Source organism: Camelus bactrianus, chromosome 13 (genome assembly GCF_048773025.1).
Source record: "Camelus bactrianus isolate YW-2024 breed Bactrian camel chromosome 13, ASM4877302v1, whole genome shotgun sequence".
In the NCBI taxonomy this organism is placed as follows: domain Eukaryota; kingdom Metazoa; phylum Chordata; class Mammalia; order Artiodactyla; family Camelidae; genus Camelus; species Camelus bactrianus.
Genome location: NC_133551.1, coordinates 35,316,898 through 35,337,716, shown reverse-complemented (window position 1 = coordinate 35,337,716; position 20,819 = coordinate 35,316,898). Strand labels below are relative to the sequence as shown.

The following is a 20,819-nucleotide window of genomic DNA, read 5'->3' as shown; positions in this document are numbered from 1 at the left end:
GATGTTCATATGGGGGCACCAGGTGCCCATTTGATGGTGAATCTGGGCTCCGTGCTGGGACAAGGAAGAAGACGACCTTGGCCGTAGCTTGGCGTGACCACTAGGCTTGCTGGGGAGCCAGGCTACACACACTAAAGGGAATTCTGTGGGTTGTTTGCTCTAACTGTGCCCTGCAGGTTGTGTACTGGGTTCTAGTCCTGATTCAGCCCCTCACTAGCTGTTAGTCCTTAGGGGAGTACACTTACTACTCTGAGTCTCAGTGTCTCATCTGTACAATGGGCATAGTAATGCCAACCTGGTTGGGTTATGGTAAGCAGTAAGGGGAGGCAAGAGAATGAAGAGTAGAAACTTGGAGCACCTGGTCTCTGCCCTCCAGGATCACACAGTTAGTGAGCTAAATGTTTGCTTATAAGGCGTCTATACCTGGAAAGTGTGCACAATAATTTGGCCCATTGAATATGGTAAAAGGAAATACTGTGTAAGAGTAAAAGAGAAAACCAGTTTCCCCTGATGGAGCAGGTCTGTGTGCTAGGTGTCGGCCGGGCAATTTGCACACATTATCTCCTTCAATACGTGTGACTCTAGGGGGAGGTAGTGAATTGCTCAGGGTCACATGTCTTGAAAAAAATTCTGCCCATATGGTGAGATCCAGCCTCTGTCATGTCTTCAGTGCTCTTTCCATCTTTAGAGGCTGAGGTTTTTGGACAGTTGGGGCAGACACAGTTGAGACCAAGTCCCTCCAGGGCATCCTGTAGGTTAATCAGTCTACTTCATATAGACACCCATTTAGAAAATTCAAGACCACAGACACTAGACTTCCTCTACCCAGCGTTTATTAGAAATTCACGGTGATACAGCCATAGGGAATATACAAAACACCACTGGTCTGAGAAAAGAAGGGCAAAAGGTAACAGGTTTTTCATGAGCAAATCACAGGGATGGCCTAGCATAGAGGTCATAAGGAATATTCTGAAGCACAGTGACCTCACAGCATTTTGCTGTTTGTGTCCTGTGGTTTGCTTCACAGCCAGGCCTCGTTTAACCTCTGCTGTCACGTTGTCACCTAGATAACCCAAGCAGTTCTCTAGGACTTAGGTTGAATTTTCATTTTTTAAAAAAGCTTACTTAGAGCAAATCTAATGAGAATTTACTTCAGCAAGTGCAGGTCTTGCAAATACGCCCCGTCTCCTGCCCCTGTCTGCGCCCCACGTATCCTGGGGTAAAACAGTGGAGAATTTCAGATGGCAGATGATCCAAGAGCAGTTGTCGCTTGGCTCTAGAAGGCAGAGATAGCTCAAAATTTGTTTTTGCTGTAGCAGTAGCCTCACCTCCATATGCTGTGTCACACGGACCACTGTTCAAACTTCCCGAGGCTCAACAGCTAAGGAAGGGAATTAAGCAAGGCCTGTCTCTACTGCGTGCAAGGAACTGTCCCAGTGGCATGGTTTGCAGTGTTCATAACACTCCCCTGAAAAGTACTGCTCCCATTTTACACCTGGAGGGACTGAAGCTCAGGGAGGTCAAACATTTGCCAAGGCTGGAGGGCTGGAGCTGGATTTTGGCTGGTTTTAAAGCTTATTCTTTCTCTGCTCTCTGCTGAAGGGTGGGTGGTCATGGTTAGGGGGTGACTGTGGGTCCAGATCTGGCCATGGCTACCCCAGTTATAGAAGCATTCACTCAGCCAGCACCGCAGGAGTATAGGGCACGCACGACCTGAGTCCCATGGTGTTGGGGGAACCTGTCACACTTTATTCTGTGTTGGTGGAGCCCCTTCCAGTTGTGCAAGTTAGTAGGTGCTGAGGCTGCTTTTCAGGAGCTTTACTAGATGCTGGGCACAAAGAACTGGGCAAGGTAACATCACCGCCCTTCAGGACCTCAAGACTGAGTCTAATTACTGCAGCTCCATGTTTAGAGCCTCTCTTCATCCCGATGCCTGCTCCAGTAGTAGGGCATTCTTGAGTATCATGTGCCCAATGCTTTTCAGAAGGTTCTGTCCCTCTGGCCAATTATCAACAGGCACAGGCCATGAGTTTTCTTCTGCTTCTCTTCTCTAAGCCTCTGTTTCCCCATCTGTGAAATGGAGCTGTACAACCTGCTGCCTCGAGTTGTCACAGTTAGATGAAACAAAAGATATCAAGTCCCCAGCACACAGTGGTTGCCCAATGCATATTAAATTGTCTGATCTCATATTCTAACTTTCCCCATTTGGCATTTTGGTAGCATGGGAAAGCCATGTTGGCTTACTTCTCTGCCCTGAAAGGTAGCTAGCAAGTCGGAGGGTTCTGGAACATTCGGGAGGTTGTCAGTCTGCCTCCAAAGGCTTTTTTTTTTTTTTTTTTTTTTTCTGGGCAACTCAAGGATTCTAAAAACTAGAGCAAGTCAGACTAGAAGGTCCTTTGAGATAATTTCTGTTAGTGGATTCAAATTATTTTGTTCTTAAAGTCTAATTCATAAGATTTTATGAGACATCCCACTACATAAAATGGATAAAAGCAAATGCTCAGGGACCTTGCTGTGTGCTTTTTCCTTTGACCTGATTCCTTCATCCTGTCTCCCACACAGATTTGAAAATCAGGATACAAGTCCCTCAGCATTAATGATGGTCCTGGGAGCACTTTTGTCTCTGAAGCCCTGGGCTTCTTCCTTCAATGAGCTTACACTGCCTGGGCTGTATGATGTGCATTAAGTGTGTGTATCGTGTGGGAGGTGCAAGTTGCAGGGGGTGGATGTTAAGAACAGAAGAACTATGGGAACCATGAGAAAGTTCTGCTTGATTTTCCTGCCAGAAAGAGCTCAAACGATGTTACCTATTTCCAGAATCCTTTGTCCCAGGCGTCCCTCCTCAAAACTTGTATCCAATACTCTGGGAAATATCCCTGGGGACAGTGTAATATCATGCAGTTTTTTACTAGGGAAGATATTGGACTTGCTTAGAAAATCTTATTTGAAATTCTGCTTCTACTGCTTAGTATTAAGATAATATATTATTAATACTTCTATTTGTCTTACAATGTGGAAATCCTAGAATAGTGACTAGAGGAAAGGGGCTGACTTACGAATCCAAAGAAGATGTATTTAGGTCTGTTATGTGTCTATTTTTAGGAGCTGACAACACCTAGCATGTTTTTTACTATATGGAATTGCAGGGTTTGCAAAAACACAGTTTGATCAGCAATATAGGGAAAAAAAAAGAATCATGGAATATTCATAATCAGCTTTATAAGAATAGAAGGGGATTTTAAGAGATTGGGTCCTTGCCACCTCAGAAGAGAAAACCTGGTTTTCTCGGATCACTTTGAGCTGCTCATGAGTGGGCATCATAGCCAGGAACCAAGTCCAAATTCAAAGTGCCTGCGATAGCTACACCGGCCCCGCTCTGACAGCGCCTCCACCACTGCACGCGAGCTGGGGAGAAACACGTGTCTGGGTAAAAAGCGAGATAAAGGGAACATCTGCTCTCACAATATGGGCTTGTTATCATAGCTCCTTTAAGTACCGAAGCGCTGGCTCCAAGAGCGTGTTTCCTCCCGCACGGAACCTCCGCAAGGCTTGGTCGATTTTCTGAGGGCTCAGGGACAGGTTGTAAATGAGATTGTAGTTGTGAATGAGGCGTCTGGCCCGTTCCTTCTCCAGAACTCCTGTCATCGGGTTGGGTGGGTGGGAGTTTTTTAAAAGAGGATGGAGGGGGGAAAAAAAAGAGGAAAATATATTATCCTGAATGACTTCTGAGCAAAAAGTAAGTGCTAATACTTTGTAATTTTAAGCTTCTTGGAAACCACTTGGCACCCTAAAAAAGAGATTTACAGTCCTGACTATGCATCATAGATGTCGGGAGAAATTTGAGAGTGATTTTGGGGAGAGGAAACAGAGCCCAATAAAATCCGTAGATATATTCTCCAGCAATTTCAGCTCTTCTTTGCAGCCATAAAACTTTAAAAGGCCAAGTTTTGAAAATGGTGGGCGCACCTGCCTGCTAAAAACAATTCCTAATTGCTCTGCTTTATTTTTATCTTATTGCGGTATCCAAACGTGTTCCTAAACATGCAGGATTTAAACAGCTCATTTTTATGCATTTCTGGACATGTGTTTACTGTGACTCCCTCCAGCTAGCTGTGTGATCACAGGTAAATCATCTAACTTCTTGTGGCTCAGAGTCTAACTCTGTGTAATAGAGATGGTGGTAAATGTCATCAGACAATATACTCCGGTACCCACATGTTTCATGTTCCAGTGCCAATATGTTTTCCACGCCAAGGTTAAGTGGATTTTGATAATTGAAGAGGAGTTTAAGTGTAGAACATGATGTCAGCAAAGATAAATAACTCATTCATAAGCCCCTAATTATAAGCTTATGTATGTTAAATACTGTGCCTGGAAATATAGAGGATTTCGAGAAGCCGTATGTTACCTTAGGAAGATCCTCAACCAGTTGGGGTGATAAGAGATGCAGAAAATTAACCAGAGTGCAACAACAATAACATATACAATGTCTCAGGCACCTGCCCCCAAACATTTTATCTGTACTAACTCACTGAATCCTCACAACAATGAATTTTACAGAGGGAGAATCTGAGGCATAGAGATGGTAAGTCACTTGCCCAAGGTTGTTCTGGTCCATGCATTTAACCACTAGGCTGCATTATAGAACAAGGGGGAAGAGACTGTTTCAAGTTAGGGCTCAGATTGTCTCCCATATATTTTCCTTGAATTGGTCTACGCTACACCGTATCTTTTGCAGGGGTGAAAGTCCCATCTCTTCTATGTTGCTTTTCTATCCTCCTGTCCTTGTACAGACTGTAATAATGATTGTGAAATTCTTTCTCAAAGAATCCAGAGGGAGTGGTCCCCGGGCCATTTTGTAGAAAGTCACGGCCAGTTTATTAGAGCTGGGCTCTAGTGGACACCTTTCGTCTCTGTTTAAGCTCTGTCTGTATTTAAATGTGTGAGGACAGCTGAGTGTGATGGTCCCCTTTGAGATACTCTCTAATGTGTTCTTAGCGGTGGACTACAGACAGCAGAGTCCTAATGTGACTTATTCCATTCAGTTCTATTTGATTGTGTCCTGATCCACCCCTTCCTTTCCCTTCCCATCCCACCTTATTCTCACCCCATCCTATCCCATGTCACCCCATCCCATCCTATCCAGTCCACTTTTTAAATTGTCTCTTCCATTCAGGTTTGTTTGTTGTCTATTTCTCCTGTTAGAATGCTTGTCCTTTCCTCCGCAGAAGTACCTTTCTTTGACTTGGCCAACTGCATCTTTGCAATTTTCTCGACTGGGTGGCTGCTCTTGATCTGGTCTAGGTTGGATCCCTCAAGACATTTCCTCATGCTCTACCTCTGGAAATATAAGTCCTGGGCTTCGGAGTAAGTGTCTGATTGAGGAAGGTACTTTAACTTTTTGAGCCTCAGTTTCCTTGACTTCAAAATAGGGATAATGAAATTGTGTAAAAATTAGTACAATAATAAGTGCTTAGCACAGTGCCTGGAACTCTTACGCACTCATTAATGCAGGTATTATTATAGGATGGTTATAATAGTTATATCATCAACATTATTTAAAATGCATAAGAATATATTTTAATTAGAATACGTTATTAAATATACATATAATTTAGTTTATGTTTTAATTAAAAATTAGAGGTAATGTTAAAAAATACATTCAAGAACCACCACTGGGGGGGGGGGGTGCTTTTCTTCTGTCTTCTAAGCTTTACTATTGGTAGAGGATTCCTAGTGTCAGACAAAAGTCCCCTGACTGAGATCTGTCTGTCAAATTAGCTGTCATTAGGGGATGCCCAGGACAGCTGCATAAAATAATGCTTACCATGCATCTTAGTGCTGGAAAGCCTATCTTTGTCCCACAAGAACCAAAATGAAAGAAATAAGAAGTCCCTCTTTACTCTCCACTTCATCTCACAGTTTACGAAGAACTTTTAAATCTCACCGGACCCCTTTCCAATCGGGGAGGTATGTTTCATTATTATCAGTGCCATTTTATAGACAAGGAAAGAGGCTTGGAGAACGTTAAGTGACTGTTTTTCAGGGCTCAGCAGTTGGTGAGGTCTGGACTTGAATCTCAGTCTTCTGGTTAAAAACACACAAAGAAACAAAGCAACAAGAAAAATCTCATGCTGTTTCTGGTATGTCCTGGGAGACTGGTATAATGGGGAGTCTGATAGAACTGGGTTAGAATGATGCCCTAACTTTCCACGGGCTGATATTTTATTGATTGGAGTTTGGTTTCTCTTCTGTAAATAAGGACATTAATCCCTTCGGCATGTGGCTGATGTGAGGAGCTAGTGCTGCAGTGTAAGTCAAGTCCAGACCCACGCAGAGAAGGTCCTTGAGGACTTCCATTGCATTCTGCCTCCTTGAACTCGACACTGTTTTCTATCTAGCCTTTAGTTCACTGGGAAAATTCCTAATCTACCAGCCACTCAAACATTTATCCCAACCACCCATCTTTCTTTAAAAAACACGACCAGTTGTTCTTAGTCATTCCTTATTCTTCCTCCTCAAGGATATTTTCTTGACAACCCCCATTAAAGCATAAGCATAGAGCAGGTTCCCAGAAATGCTAATTTGGTGATGGATGCTCTGCCTTCACCCTGGATGAAGAACACCCTGGCCTACATATTTCCTTGCACATAATAAAGAATTCATCTGATTCATCAGTGCACAAAGTAGGGATCATCTGCTCAGTGTCTGGAGAGGGCCGTGGTGGTCTGCCGAATGCTGGGGCTAATAAACCAACAAGATGACCTCAGTTAATCCTCTCTGCTCATTACAGACAGTTGTAGATGTTTCCAGATCTGGCTGACACATTCTTTGGCTATTGAGGAACGAATGAATTTCATAGAAACAGAGAAAACAGGCATAAATAGTGAAAAGGCCATGAGAAAGGCATTTCACATCTGCCGGAATCTGCCCCAAAGTCAACAAAACACTGTTTTTCCCCCAGAATAGTTCAGAAGTATGAGAAAGATCCTGGTCTTTGGGGAGTCTCTTAGCAACTAAGTTTATGATCCATCATCTGTCATCACAACTCAGCATTTGTTTCTTTAGAAATGTCTTTTCTCTCCACTTGATTTTTGGGTTTGTTTTTTTTTTTTTTTTTTTTTGTCTGTCATCCCCTCACCACTCTCACAGTCCTGACATGGACACTTAGACTCGTGGTTACTTCAGTAACCTTTTGATCTCCTTTGTTTTTTCCCCCAGTATGTTTCCTAAATTATCCATCTCAGTTTTCACTGTGTTCTCTGGTTGAACCCTTGGTGGATACTGGGTAGAGAACTAAGCCTCACCCTAACCCTCAGGATTCACAGTAGGATCTCAACTTCACTGTCCAATCCAGCATGACCCCCAGTGCTGTCTTGCTCACTCTCTTCCCCATCATACTCCTTCTCACCTTCAAGCCTTTGCAGAAGATGGTTTCGAACCGGAATGCCCGATCCAGCTGTCCCAAGCCTGCCTCTCCTCCAGGTTCATCTCAGGTTCTCTCTTGCAGGGAGCCCTCTCTGAATGCCCAGCCCACGTTAGACCAGGAGCTTCTCTGCATCTCTTCTCTCCTTTCTTTGGACTCTTAACTCTATTTTGTATCTTCAATTATAACACTTTACTTTATTCTGTCTTTAAAAGTTTTGTTTTACTGGCATTGAATTGGTATTTCCAGTCTCTGTGTCTTAACTAAAAGTTCCTTGAGGCCAGAGACCGTGTCTCATCCTCCCCGGTCTCCCTCCTGGTCCAGATGCTAGCACAGTGCTGGGCTCATAGCATATGTTTGATACATGAGCTTCTCATTCAGCTGGATGAATTTTTCATTTAAAATTTTCATCTTCCCTTCTCTTTGGTGTAGCTATTACAAGTCCTGGGGTATGGTAGGGTCTTTTTACTTCATGTGGTCTAGAATTATGTTGCATTCGAAATTCAAAGCAAAATGAAACAAAAACACTGAGAGAATGAAAAGACATTGGTGTTGTTACATGATTACTTCTAGAAAGTACTAATGTGTACACTGACTTTTATTGTGATGTAATGGACATATAACATTGCATAAGTTTAAGGTGTACAATGTGATGATTTGATATACATATATATTATGAAATGTTTACCACAATAAAGTTAATCAACACATCCTTTACCTTAAATAATTACCATCTTGCTGTTGCTGTCGCTACGGTGAGAACATTAAAGCCCTACTCTCATAGCAACTTTTAAGTATACAATACTACATTGTTAACAAAAGTCATCATGCTGTACGTTAAATCTCTGGAACTTATTATTCACCTTATAACTGAAAGTTTGCACTCTTTGAGCAGCATCTCCCCATTTACCCTGACAGCCACCACTTCTGTGTGTTCCAGGTTTTTAGACTCCACATATAACACTAACTCTTCATGGACCACAGTCTACAATTAAGTTCAACAATTTCAGTGTATGTGTTCTTGTATCTGCTCCCTCTTTTCAATTCCACAGTTTCTTGACCTAGTTCTGCATTTCATTCTCTCTCACTTGAACACAAAACAGTATCCTTTATCCTTTTCCTGCTTTCAATTTCTCCTTCATCCTGCACACAGCCATCAAGGATCTTTCTGAAATACAACTTCATCATACCACTCTTCGGCTTAGAAGCTCAAAGTGCTGCTCACTGTCTTTGAACTAAATCCACCTTCCTTGGTCTGTCATTGAAGGTCTTCCTAGATCTGGTCCCATCTTGTATTTTCACCTTTATCATTTAATCTTCTTCTTAATAGCCATTATATTCTATCCAAACCAAATTCCTTGTATTGAGCTTCACACATAATGCTTTGCTTGGCTAACCTGCACCTTTGCCAGAAAGGGCCCTCTATTTTATTCCCTTGTACACAAACTGTACTTTATCTTTAATGATCAGCTTCACACTAACATAACCTTCCCTGATCACCTCGCTAGGAAGGAAGCCTCCTCTCTCTGAATGCTCACATAGCACACTTTCATGGCATTTATCACCTTCTATTTTGGATTTAGTTATTTCTTTACATTCATTCATTTATTTGTTCCCTCAAAAAAAAAAAAAAAAAGATTGAGTAGAGTTGTGCAAGGTGCTCAGGATAAAAAAGGAATATAGTCTACTGGTAGATAATAGTAAGTCCCAAATAGAAACATACAGTGTATCGCATATGATGATGAGAGTTCAGGTGAAGGTTGGCCTGGATCTGACTGGGGAAATCGTGGGAGTCTCAGAGGAGCAGGGCTAGAGTTCCAACATAACAGATGTTAGGCACTGATTAGCCAGATGGACAAGGTGAGGAGTTGGCACAGGTAGGGTAGGTAGAGGAGAGGCAGACAGCTCAGGTGGAAGGCGTAGGGTTAGAAAAGGCACAGCCACAGAAGAAAGCAAGGCATGTTTGAGGAACTTATGATATGACAGCCTAGGATATGCTGAGAGAATTACAACGGGAAGAGAAGAGGCTGGTCGGGTGGCCAGGGGCCAGCTTCTGCCTTGCTGAAGAGTTTAGAGTTCAGCCTGTTAGCAGGCATGCTGAAGGTTTCAATCAGGAGAATTACAAGATTGAACTGTGGGTCAGAGTCAGAGAAACTGCAAGCACCCTGGTGGGGGATTCACGTCTGATTCATCTTTGTGTTTTGTGATTGTGCTCAGCACATGCCAGGCACACGATTTATTTACAAACTGTATTTGTTAAGAAGTGATAAAAAGGGAGGTGTCTGCTTTCAGCCTACAACACAGATAGAAAGGCATGTGGGCTGTACAAGGCACACCTCACCTGTATTACTTAGATCGCAGAGGTAGAGGGCATTTTCTAGCTTCCTGAACCTGTCGATCCACGTCTCACGTTCTTCAGGCCCATTTTTCATCACTGGACTCACAGAAGGCTGTGAGACTGGCCTCATCTTCAAAGGGCTCAGGGGATATGTGGGGGCTGAAGTTTTAGCAGGAGGGTTTTCTGGCTGCAAATCCTCTTCTGGAGTTTTCTATGAAAACAACACAAACATCTTGCTGGCAACACATTCTTCCTCAATCTCTTGGCCGATGATGAGGACACACAACTAGCAAGGTTTATTGCACGTCTAGTGAGTTTCAAGTCCTTAGTGCCACAGGACCATATTGGCCAAGACTTGCTGGATATAGACTACTATGTTGAGTGTCTTCTTTTTTCTTTAAGAGAAGAATGAAATTGTGGCTTTTATTCAGTTTGCATTTCTGATTACACACACACACACACACACACACACACACACAAAAGCGCTGGTAACTGGCTAAGACTTTCCATGATGTCCTCCTATGTTTTATACTAGTGGGATCCACAGGCAATGCTGACAACGTTTTGATGGGAGAATCTCTGGATCATGAGTGTGAGATTCTTGACAAAAAAGTGATTGAAATAATAATGATATTATCTTGGGCTTGTGGGCTGATAGTAACGAATCATAAAGCACCTTTAGTTCTGTCTGTTCTGTTCATTCAACAAAGGAAGCTGGAGCCCAGAGTGGGGAAGGGACTTACTAAGGTCATACAGTTAACGACAGGCACAAAACTAGAATGAGGGTGTAGAGTTATGCTTAGCTCATGCTGGTGTCCTAACCCCATGTCCAGTAAAAAATACAGAGATGTTTTAGAATAGACAAATGAGTCTCAGTAGAGCCACGTCAAACATCTGTCACCTACCATGTAGAGGGAGTGAGCATCTCCTCTTTGATCTGATATATACATATGCTTCTCTATCCTTCTGATCAATTCAGTTGGTAGAGTTGGCTATGTTAATTGCAGTCCAAATAATCTTAACTTCTTTGTCATAGAAGCAGCCCTCTAGCTTTGTATACCGTCTGTGCTTCTCCCAACTTCCAAATACCTGAATTTTTCCAGTTTTTTACCTTGTCTCAAACTTCTCACATATAAACTGTGGAAATCTCATTGCTCTAAAGAAAAGTAATTTCAGTAAAGAGGCCATGTTTTGCATTTGTTAACAAACATGGATTCAGCTGCTGCTGGGGAATGTGAAGAATTGCCTTGTTTGAAATAATATAATGCTGTATGGAGTTGTACTCATACGATGACCAGCAGCCAGTGCATTTTAAGAGGATATACAAGAATTCTGCTTTGATAAAAATCAATTTTGGAAAAAGCTGGAAGTTTTTATAAAGTAGATAGAGTAGTGGTTCTTATACTTTTTAGAGCTTTGGACCACTTTAGAAATCCAATGAAAACTTTAGATAATCTACCCAGATAAATGCACATTTACATACAGTTTGGTGGATGATTTTTTAGAGAATTCAAAAGGGGCTCCTTGGATCTGACCAATTGACTTTAACTATTTACATGTTTCTTCAGATAATTCAACACTCTGACTACTAAAGACAGGGAATGGGGGGATATGTATGGGCCTGAATTAGTCTCAACCTAGTAAATGAGGAAGTAAGAAGTAACTAGCTGGCTAACTAACTAACTAATCCATGCTCTACTGTTTTGGTCCCACTGTGTCAGAATGAAGTCCAAATTCCTTGTTGCCCATAAGATCATTCAAGTTCTTGTTCTTGCTTCTTTTTTTTCAATGTATACATCCTTTTCTCTAGCCATAAAACCAGAAAAAAAAAAAAATGAAGCTGTTTTATGCCTATGCCTATTACATGCTGTTTCCTCTGTTGTAAAAGCCCTTCTTGCCACCTATGCCTTAAATGAGTTGGGCTCCTACTCATCCTACAAGACCCCACTTGTATTTCACTTCTTGCAGGAAGCCTTCTCTGACAGCCCCAGGCTGGGTGAGGGGCAATTCTTTGCAGCCCCTTTAGCCATCACAGTGCTTATCATGGGATATTATAATTGTCTGTTAGAGTATCTCTCCCCTCCCCCAGACATCTGGAGACTGGGCCTGAGAGATAGTCATTTATGTATCTTTAAGGTCTGGTTAGTGACTGTCACATGGCTGGTTCTCAAAATATGTTTACTTTGAATAAGTGAATGAATGAGTGAATGATTTTCTCTGAGACAATAGGAAAGTGGCTTTACCAAACCTCTGCTTCAATCCCCCTTTCTAAAAAGTAGGACAACAAATGCTGCTTAAATAGGAATCTGAGAAGAATCAATAATTTCAGAGATACAGCAAAATCTTCAGACAAGAGGCAAAATAAAAGAGCAAAGTATATATTTTTTATAATCTTATTCACAACAGACTTAACACTCAAGGAGAAAAGCATTTGCTGTTGTCTCTTGCATGGCAAGAGGCTTGCCAAAATGGATACTATTTTCTAAAATATTTCAAAGTGTGAAGTGCACGAAGAGGCCTCCCGTCATTTTAAGATGAATTATGTTCTAATCCGGGCATTTGAAAAACAACAACAACAGAAAAACTCAGGCTGTTTTTCAATTCTGTCTGCATCTTCTCCTGGCTAAGCGCTGGGAATATTAAAATGGATTTTTAACTGCTTGCCAGATTTTCTTTTTTTTTTTTTTTTTTTTAAATCAAAGAGTCCATTACATTTTAAAATGTGATGTCTGAGGAAAAGGTCACCCTCAGTTTCTGGAAGCTGGACTTAGGATGTTATAAGAGGTCTCATAACCACCCTTCATTTTTGATGGCAGTTGGTGGACTGGTCACCAGCTTTTGGAAGGACACCCACCCACCCACATGCTACAGGTTCAACTTCTGGGAGCCGAAGGCAAGCCCATCACCAAGTGGTGATGAGAGGTTTCTGCATGCAAACCAGTGAGGACAGGTACCAACCACGCTCTCGGACTCTTCTGCCTCCCTTCACTGCTGGAAAAGAAGCTTAAAGTCAAAGACAGTCTGACATCAAGGTGTTGGGAGGAAATAAAAAACCCAGAAGGGCAGACCCCACCCAACACTGGAGACTAGATGGCGAGGGAGTGGTGAGGCCCTTCCCCGAGCTCTGTATAGCTAGCCGCATACCGTATGTGCAGTTTTGCATTGAGAAATCTCAGGAACTTCAGGATCCACTGGAGTGGCAGAGGTTTCCTTTCCTTTTTTTCCTGGACAAGAAAAAAAGAGATGGTTTTAGTTTGGCCTTTTCATTTTAACATCCACATATACACCCAGGTGAAGAAAATCTTGAGACCCTGCCATGTGGTTGGCACTGTATTATGGGGATGGGGATACACTGGTGGACAAGAAAGATCTAGTTTCTGCCCTGATGAAGCTCACAAAGGGGAGGTAAATGCTAAATAAGCACTCAATATTGTTATTTAATTACAAACTGCCATAAAAACAATAAAGGAAAATGTGAAAGTATTTCAAGTTCTTTTGGGTTAGGGGTATGAGTGGTGGAGGATCAGAGATGACTTCTTGGAGGAGGTGACACTTAAAGTGGGGACCTGAAGGATGAATAGGAGTTTCCAGGCAAAGGTGATGGTGGGTGTGTGAATGGAGCAGCGAGTGCCAGATAAGCAGAGACATCAGCCTGGAGAACTGCCCTGAATCAGGAGGGTCTTGACAGTTTGGGGCGAGGGAAGGAGCCTCTTCCTGTGGCCCAGCCTTAGAGAAGCAGGCACTTCTGCCGCCCTTTCCACTAAGGTTTGAAGGATCAGGTAAAACCTTTGTCTTCCCCCTTCTTGGTTCCTTTCAGTGGTCAGAGGTCCTGTATGGGAAGAGGTTTGAGCAGCATCCCTAACCCAGGGGATCCTATGCCCAGGTACTACTTGCTCAGGCTGCTGCCTTCATGAATAGAAGAAATTTCCTTAGGATGCAGGAAAAAGACATGAAGCCCGTCAGCTGATATCCTCCATGGCTTATTATGGGTATCATTCATTGATCGCTCAGCACCTGCCATCAGACTTGGCGATTTATCCATTTATTGTGCAAATCCATGTGATTACACAGCACAGATTTCTGGGAGCTTCAGCCTCAGTATTGGTGACCAATTCAAATATGCCATTAACAAATACATATAGTTTCTGAGTTGGCTGTCACCATTTTCAATAAAATGGTTCAATCAATGAATTTTAAACAAAAGGTAGAGGGCAATAGTGTGACGTAGTTATAGAATCTCTGAAGCCAGATGCCTTGGGTTTGAGTCCTGGCTCCTCTCTTGATTAGCTGCATGACCTAGGGCAAGGTACTTGTCCCTTTTGTGTCTCAGTTTCCACTTCTGTAAAATGGGGAGAAAGCCACCTCTAGGTTATTATGAGGATTAAATGGACCAGAAAATGTAAAGCAAATATCTGGAGCACAGCAAGTACTCAATACATGTTAACTAATAGTGTTATCTATGTAAGGATGTTTATATAAATTCACATATTAGATTAAAAAGACTTTATTAGAGCTTTAACACTGCACCTGCAACTCATTATGAATCTTTCCCCTCAGTTTTATGATGGAGAAGGCAATGTGATATTATAATTTTCTCTGAAGCCTCAGCACCCATCATTAGAATAAGTACTCAATGCATGTTTGTTGACTGTATGAATGAATGAATGACCACGTGCCCTAATTCGGAGGGTGGAAAACAAAGTCACTGTTCTGTTCCATTTCTGCAACTCCTTTTCCGGCCCTGTGAGAGGAGGGGTTTCTCTCTGCATCTCTTTATCCTCCCATACCTAATACAGATGCTATAGAAGAAAACTTAATGGCTACTCAGTGAGGACCGTGATGGTAGCCAGTTAAAGCAGCCCCTTCGAGGCAGATCTGATTTAATCTGTTAAAAATTTGTCATGGGAACCCATCGTCACTGAGTGGCACTGCTCATGCTTATTTCACTTAGTATGTGAAAGGAAAGCTGTTTACTACAGGTGGAAAAAAAGGTTCAAATTCTGAATCACAGAGCTTGAGAGTTAAAGGGACTCCAGAAGCAGTGCGTGGCAGGGGTATATAGCACAAGGGCTGGAAGATGAACTTTGATGTCAGATCGATACTATAATCCAGATGCTTCCCTTTACCAGCTGCAAGCTTTCAGATCCTAATTTTGGCAGATATGAAAAGGGAATGATAATCGCATTTTGCAATACTATTATGAAGATTTTAACAAATTACCAACATAAAATGCTTAGCATAGGGGAGATGCCCAATACAAGGTACTATTATTTGTTATTGTGTTGTTGTCATGTGATCTTAAGCAAGTCTAGTTTCCCCAGAAAAGAGGACCTTACATTAGTTATGATGTGCCAGGTTATTTTTACATGCACAATCCTTTTTACTATAAGATCTAGAACCTAGAGTTTGTCCCGGTTCCGTTTCTCTACCATCTGCACAGTAAAAGTTTCATTAGGAGAAAATGCATCCCAGTCTCCCTGTTCTTCTAAGCTTCCCTTTCTCCCTCCTAATGCCTGTAAGCATATTAACAAAAGGTAACGGTTTGCACATGTTAAAACTGAGAAACCCAAAGCAGATCTGATTTTTTTTTTTCTTTCTAACACAGCAGGAAGGATAAATAATAACCATCTTTCTAGCCTGCCAGTTGAAGATTTGTACTGGAGGAAATATGCCAAGCTAGCTTCTAGAGATTTCCAGGTGTTGGAAGGGCCAGGTTTTACAGGGCTCTCAGTGGATTTGGAGAGTTACACACAGCCAGCCCTACCATCTCACCCCAACACCCACTAATGACTTGAAATCAGTGGTCTTCAGCACTGGCTGCTAAAAATTACCAATGCCAAGGTGTCACACCAGACCAATTAAATCAGAATCTCTAGGGGTGAGAAACCAGTTTGCAACTTCTAAACAATTCCCAGGTAATCAACTCTAAAGTGAAGATAATAAAAGATTTAACTAAAGAATCTGGCCTCATTGGATCTACTGGATGAAGCTTTTGAGAGAAGGAAACAAATATATGTCAAATATCTATATATGCTAGACATTTCCCACAAGTTTCCTTACTTAATCTGAAGAATCACCCTGTGAGGTAGAAACAATCTCCACTTGACAGGTGAGGAGACTGAGGCAATGAAAGTTTCAGCTACCTGCCTGAGACAAGAGGTAGGGTTAAGGCTGGGATTCTAACCTGTGCGCTCATTCAACAAACATGTGTTAAGTGCTTACTATGACACAACAACGAACAAGGCAGAGTCTTCTCCTGGAGTGCACGTTGCAGTGGTGAGGGCAGATAGGCACGCAAAATAATATCAAGTAGTGACAAGCGCCAGAAACACAACTGAAGCCAATCATGGGCAGAGGAAGGAATGGCGGTTGCTATCTTAGAGAATTCGCCAAAGGCTTCTCTGAAGTGACATTTAAATAGATGGATGCATGTTACTATATGTGAAGTGGATTAGCAGCAAGGACCTACTGGATAGCACAGGGGACTATGTTCGATTTCTTGTAATGAGCCATGATGGAAAAGAAATTGAAAAAAATATGTATGTATGTATGTATGTATGTGTATGTATAATGGAATTGCTTTGCTGTACACCTGAAACTAGCATTATAAATCAACTACACTTCAATACAAAAATAAAATAATAAAATAAAATAAAATAAAATAAAATAAAATAAAATAAAGTAAAATAACATAACATAACATAACATAACATAACATAACATAACATAACATAACATAACATAAAATAGAGCCCCGAGTGGAGAAACAAGGGAGAAAGCCTTGTGAATGTCTGGGGAAAGAGCAATCCAGGAAAAAGCTATCACAAGGGTGAAGACCTCAAGGGAGGGAGGAGTGCTGAGTGCATTCAAGCAATAGCTGAGGGAAGAGCCTAGCTGACACGGATGAAGAGGGAAGGGAAGTGGGTTAAGTATTCACAGAACTAAAGGGTCTTACAGGCTATGCGTGTGACCCTCCATTACCCCCTTCTAGTGATAGCAACTATGTTTTGCTTTGTGGGGACCACCCCTCCCCTATCCCAGTGCTGTGGTTTGGTAGAGATGACCCCCATTTCCAGCTCCAACCTTGGTTTCCAATTAATTGAAGACTATTATGATATCCTAAATGCAGTCTTGGTTCAAAGATGGACATGAAACTCAACCTGAGTTTCTGAGAAGAGAGGCGGTATCTGTGACAGGTTTGGTTTGTTTTTTGTTTTGTTTTGTTTTATTTTGTTTTGTTTTGTTTTGTTTTCCGGCTAGTAAAGTTCTCTCCTTCTTGGCAAGACCTCCCAAAAGAGAGTGCTGTGAAGATGGGATGAACTTAGCTGGCAGAGCTATTTTGCTCTTCCAGGAGGAGAGCCCAGAGCAGTTGGGACACCAACATTTAGAGGCTGAAAATGATGCCAACATCAGGCAACCAGTGAGCCAGAGAGAGAGCAGGTTCTTGATCTGACACTCGAATGGCGAGGTCAAACCACATCTATAGCTCTTGATGCTTCCAGACTCTTCAGTTACATAAACCAAATATTTTTGTTGTCTGAACCAACTGAGTTGTCTTTTCTGTCACTTCAATATAGGTAGTTCTAACTAGAAATTACTACGGATTTTTTTTCCCCCTAATAAAAGGGAGATTAAATTCTGAGCCCTTTTTCTGTTATCTTCAGTGATAGGTTTTTCAGGAAACATTTGAGGGGATCAGTGAACCTCTGAGGCTACCATCATCGCTCCTTATTTCCCCCATCAGCAGCACCCTATCCGTGGCTTCCTGCTTCTTCCTCTCCCTCACTCATAGGCTCCCTTGAGAAGAGATTCAAAGTTGGAGCCACACTTCATTTTTGTAAAATATTAAGACCTTAGAACACACCATGTTGGGAGGGGGCTAAGGTCTTTTTTATTTGTCTTCATATGAGTTTATAGCATTTCTTGGATCTGTGGCTTGAGATAATACATCACTTTTGGAAAATTTTCAGTCATAATTTCTTCAAATATTGCTTCAGCTCTAGTCTCTTCCTCCCATCCTTCTGTGACTTCACTACATGTATGTTGGATATTGTCACCATTTCCTGTATGTCTCTTACATACTCTTTTTTTGCATATTCCATTGTCTTTTCTTATTCATGCTTCAACCTGGATATTTCCTACTGAACAATATTCCAGTTCACTGATCCTCTCTTCAGCTGTGCCCAATCTCCTGTTGAACCCCTCTACTGAGTTTTTTTTAATTTAGTTTTTGTATTTTTTTAGTTCTAGCTATCCCATTTGGTTCCTTTTATAGATTCAAATTATTTGTTCAAAATTCTCCATCTTATCTATTTTCTTAAACGTATTAATTACAGTTATTTGAAAATCCATGCCCTGTTTTGTGTCATTCCTGATCATTTCTAATTGAATGCTGGACATTTTGTATGAATAATTATAGAGATTTTATAAGATGTTAACTTCTTCCACAGAGTGATTTTTCCTCCCTTCTGTCTAGTTGTGCGATTTGAATTCCAAATAATAGTTTTCAAAGAAATATTATTTCATACTTTATATAGTCTTCTAGTTGATTTTGCCAAGTCCATTCTATCCTTAGTCTAAATCAAAGATATTAAGTATTTATGTGACATTTAAAACAAGTTCACAGGATTTTTGTGATTCTAAATGTGATAATGTTCATAATATGAGACTATATATATATAAATGAATAATTTTAATCGGGTTATCATAGAATCTTTGAGGGAAAAAGGGCCCCAGGAATGAGAAAATTCATAATTATGCACATCCAAAGTGACTAGCTGTCTTTAGTGTCTTATAATGCCCCCTTTTCCCTTTTATGACGCTTATCTGTGGGGCTAGAGAACAAGCAAATAAATGGCCCACGCAGTGCCCAAGAGCATTTAATAATCATAGTTCATCTTGATAGTAAAGTACAAATGGGAAAAGATCAAGACATTTTCTCAGTAAGCAACAGTCTATTACAACAATGCAACAATAGCACCCCACACTCCTGTTGCTCTGCAGAGCAGTAATATTGCCTGAAGTTTTTTTTGTTTGTTTGCCAGACTCACAATCACTCTATGAGATCTTTGATTCTACTAATAGTACACCTTCTGCCCTAATGATGGTATTTTCTTCCTACAATTACTAATCTCTGGGTTACCCCATGGTCATGGGTTGAATTGTGTCCCCTAACACAGGTATCACTGAAACCTGTTAGTGTGACCTTGCTTGGAAACAAGGTCTTTTTACATGCAATCAAGGTAAGATGGTGTCATTCTGGATTAGGGTGGGCCTGAAATTGAATGAACAGTAGTGTCTTTGTATAAAAAAGGAGAGGGGAATTTAGAGGCAGAGACATAAAGAGACAGAGAGGGAAGAAGGCCACACGTGAAGACAAAAGAGATTGGAATTATGCAACCATAAGCCAAGGAAGGCCTGGGGCCACCAGAAACTGGAAGAGGCAAGAAAGGATTCCCTCCTAGAGTCTTGAGAGGGAACATGGCCCTCCCGACACTTTGATTTCAGACTTCTAGTTCCAGAAACATGAGAGAAGAAATGTCTGTTATTTTAAGCCACTTGGTTTATAGCACTTTGTTAGGCCAATGTCCTAGGGAAGTGGATACACTCACCGTCCTCTTTTGCTCTTTCAGTCTTCCAGTATTGATATAACCAATCCCTCAGTCCCCTGCTATGAATTTCTTCTGTTTGAAATACCTAGTGAGGTTTCTGCTTTTCCACTGGAATGCAAACTGATATACTAACCCCCCTCAGACTCTCAGTACTTTGCATTCTGATCCAAAGAGTAATTGTTAAATGGTTGATGGATGGAGTAAATAGAGAAATTGCAACAACAGATTAATATGAATGCATATTTTTTCACCTGTCATAATTAGCACTTCCTAATTGCTAAATATTTTGCCCAATTCATCTTTATCATTTTACTTAATAATATGTCTTGGAAATCTTCCTGTACCAGGCCAGCATGTTATTTTACAACTGCACCGTTGATCAATTGAATATGATGTAATTTAATTAAATAGTCCTTGAAGGATCTTTTCATTGTTTACACTTTTAAAAACATGTACAAAAAATTGCATGTATATATATATGTGTATGTATGTGTGTGTGTGTGTGTATATATATATATATAAATCTTGGAGAGTTTTTTGATGAGATATCAGTAGGATAACTACCTAGCTGTGGGATTCTTAGGTCTAATGGACTGTGCAACTGAAATTCTGATGCATGGTATCAGCTTCCTGTACAAGTGTGTTATATCTATCTTAAAGGGCTATCACTGAAGAATGCTTTATGATATAATACAACTTAGAGAATTATGCCTTTTTTGATCCAGCTGACCTAAAAGAATAGCCATTAAGGCAATCCTCACTTTTATTTTTTCTTCTTTGGAGAGCCATTTACATTTCTGGGAGCAATGAGATGAAACCCAACAAGGAAACCATCGGGGCTAAGCCATAGAGACAACGATAGCTCTCTCAGGAACAACATAACCAAACTCACCTATAGGCAAATCAGATGATAAATCAGAGGAAGCTCTGCTCAACAACTCAACGAAATTCCGCCATCTGTGCAAGAAAAGGAAACATAATATTGATGATCAATGTCGGAAACTCTGGAAGAATGTGTAACAAAGCTTAAAGTTTGTATGGACAGTGGTGTTAAAGGTATCTTTGATGCCTGTATCATTCAGGACACAATGAAGGAAACAGAAACTACATTAGGTGTCTCTACTAGAAATGGCTTTAATATAGGAAATCAGGTGCCCACAAAATTAAGGCAGGAGTAGTAGAATGGAGGTCAGTGTTTGCTGCTAAACTAAGGGCTAGGCCTCAGCAGATAGTCTGGCATCCAGGGAACCACAGGAAACTCTGGCTGACGTCTCAGTTGCCCCCGACCTTGAGTTTGGCAACTAGGCAGTGCAAAGTGCATTCTGGCCACTGGAAAAACTGATGCCTGCCAGGGTCTGAAGTTGCTACTGCTGTAGGAAAATAATAAATACTTAAAATATCACTGCCCTTCTCCCCATTCTTCCTGTCATTCAAATCTCCTGCA

General features: G+C 41.2%; 1 protein-coding gene across 1 annotated transcript in view; it reads right to left on the bottom strand.

Moving 5' to 3' along the window:
- Positions 1-852: 852 nt before the first annotated feature.
- The window catches only part of C13H1orf87 (chromosome 13 C1orf87 homolog), a 67,285-nt gene continuing 47,318 nt past the window's right edge, over positions 853-20,819 (bottom strand). The window contains 4 exon segments of the mRNA XM_074376374.1: positions 853-3,638; positions 9,768-9,975; positions 12,909-12,988; positions 20,268-20,332. Coding sequence (XP_074232475.1) covers positions 3,478-3,638; positions 9,768-9,975; positions 12,909-12,988; positions 20,268-20,332 — 514 coding nt within the window. The 3' untranslated portion in view covers positions 853-3,477.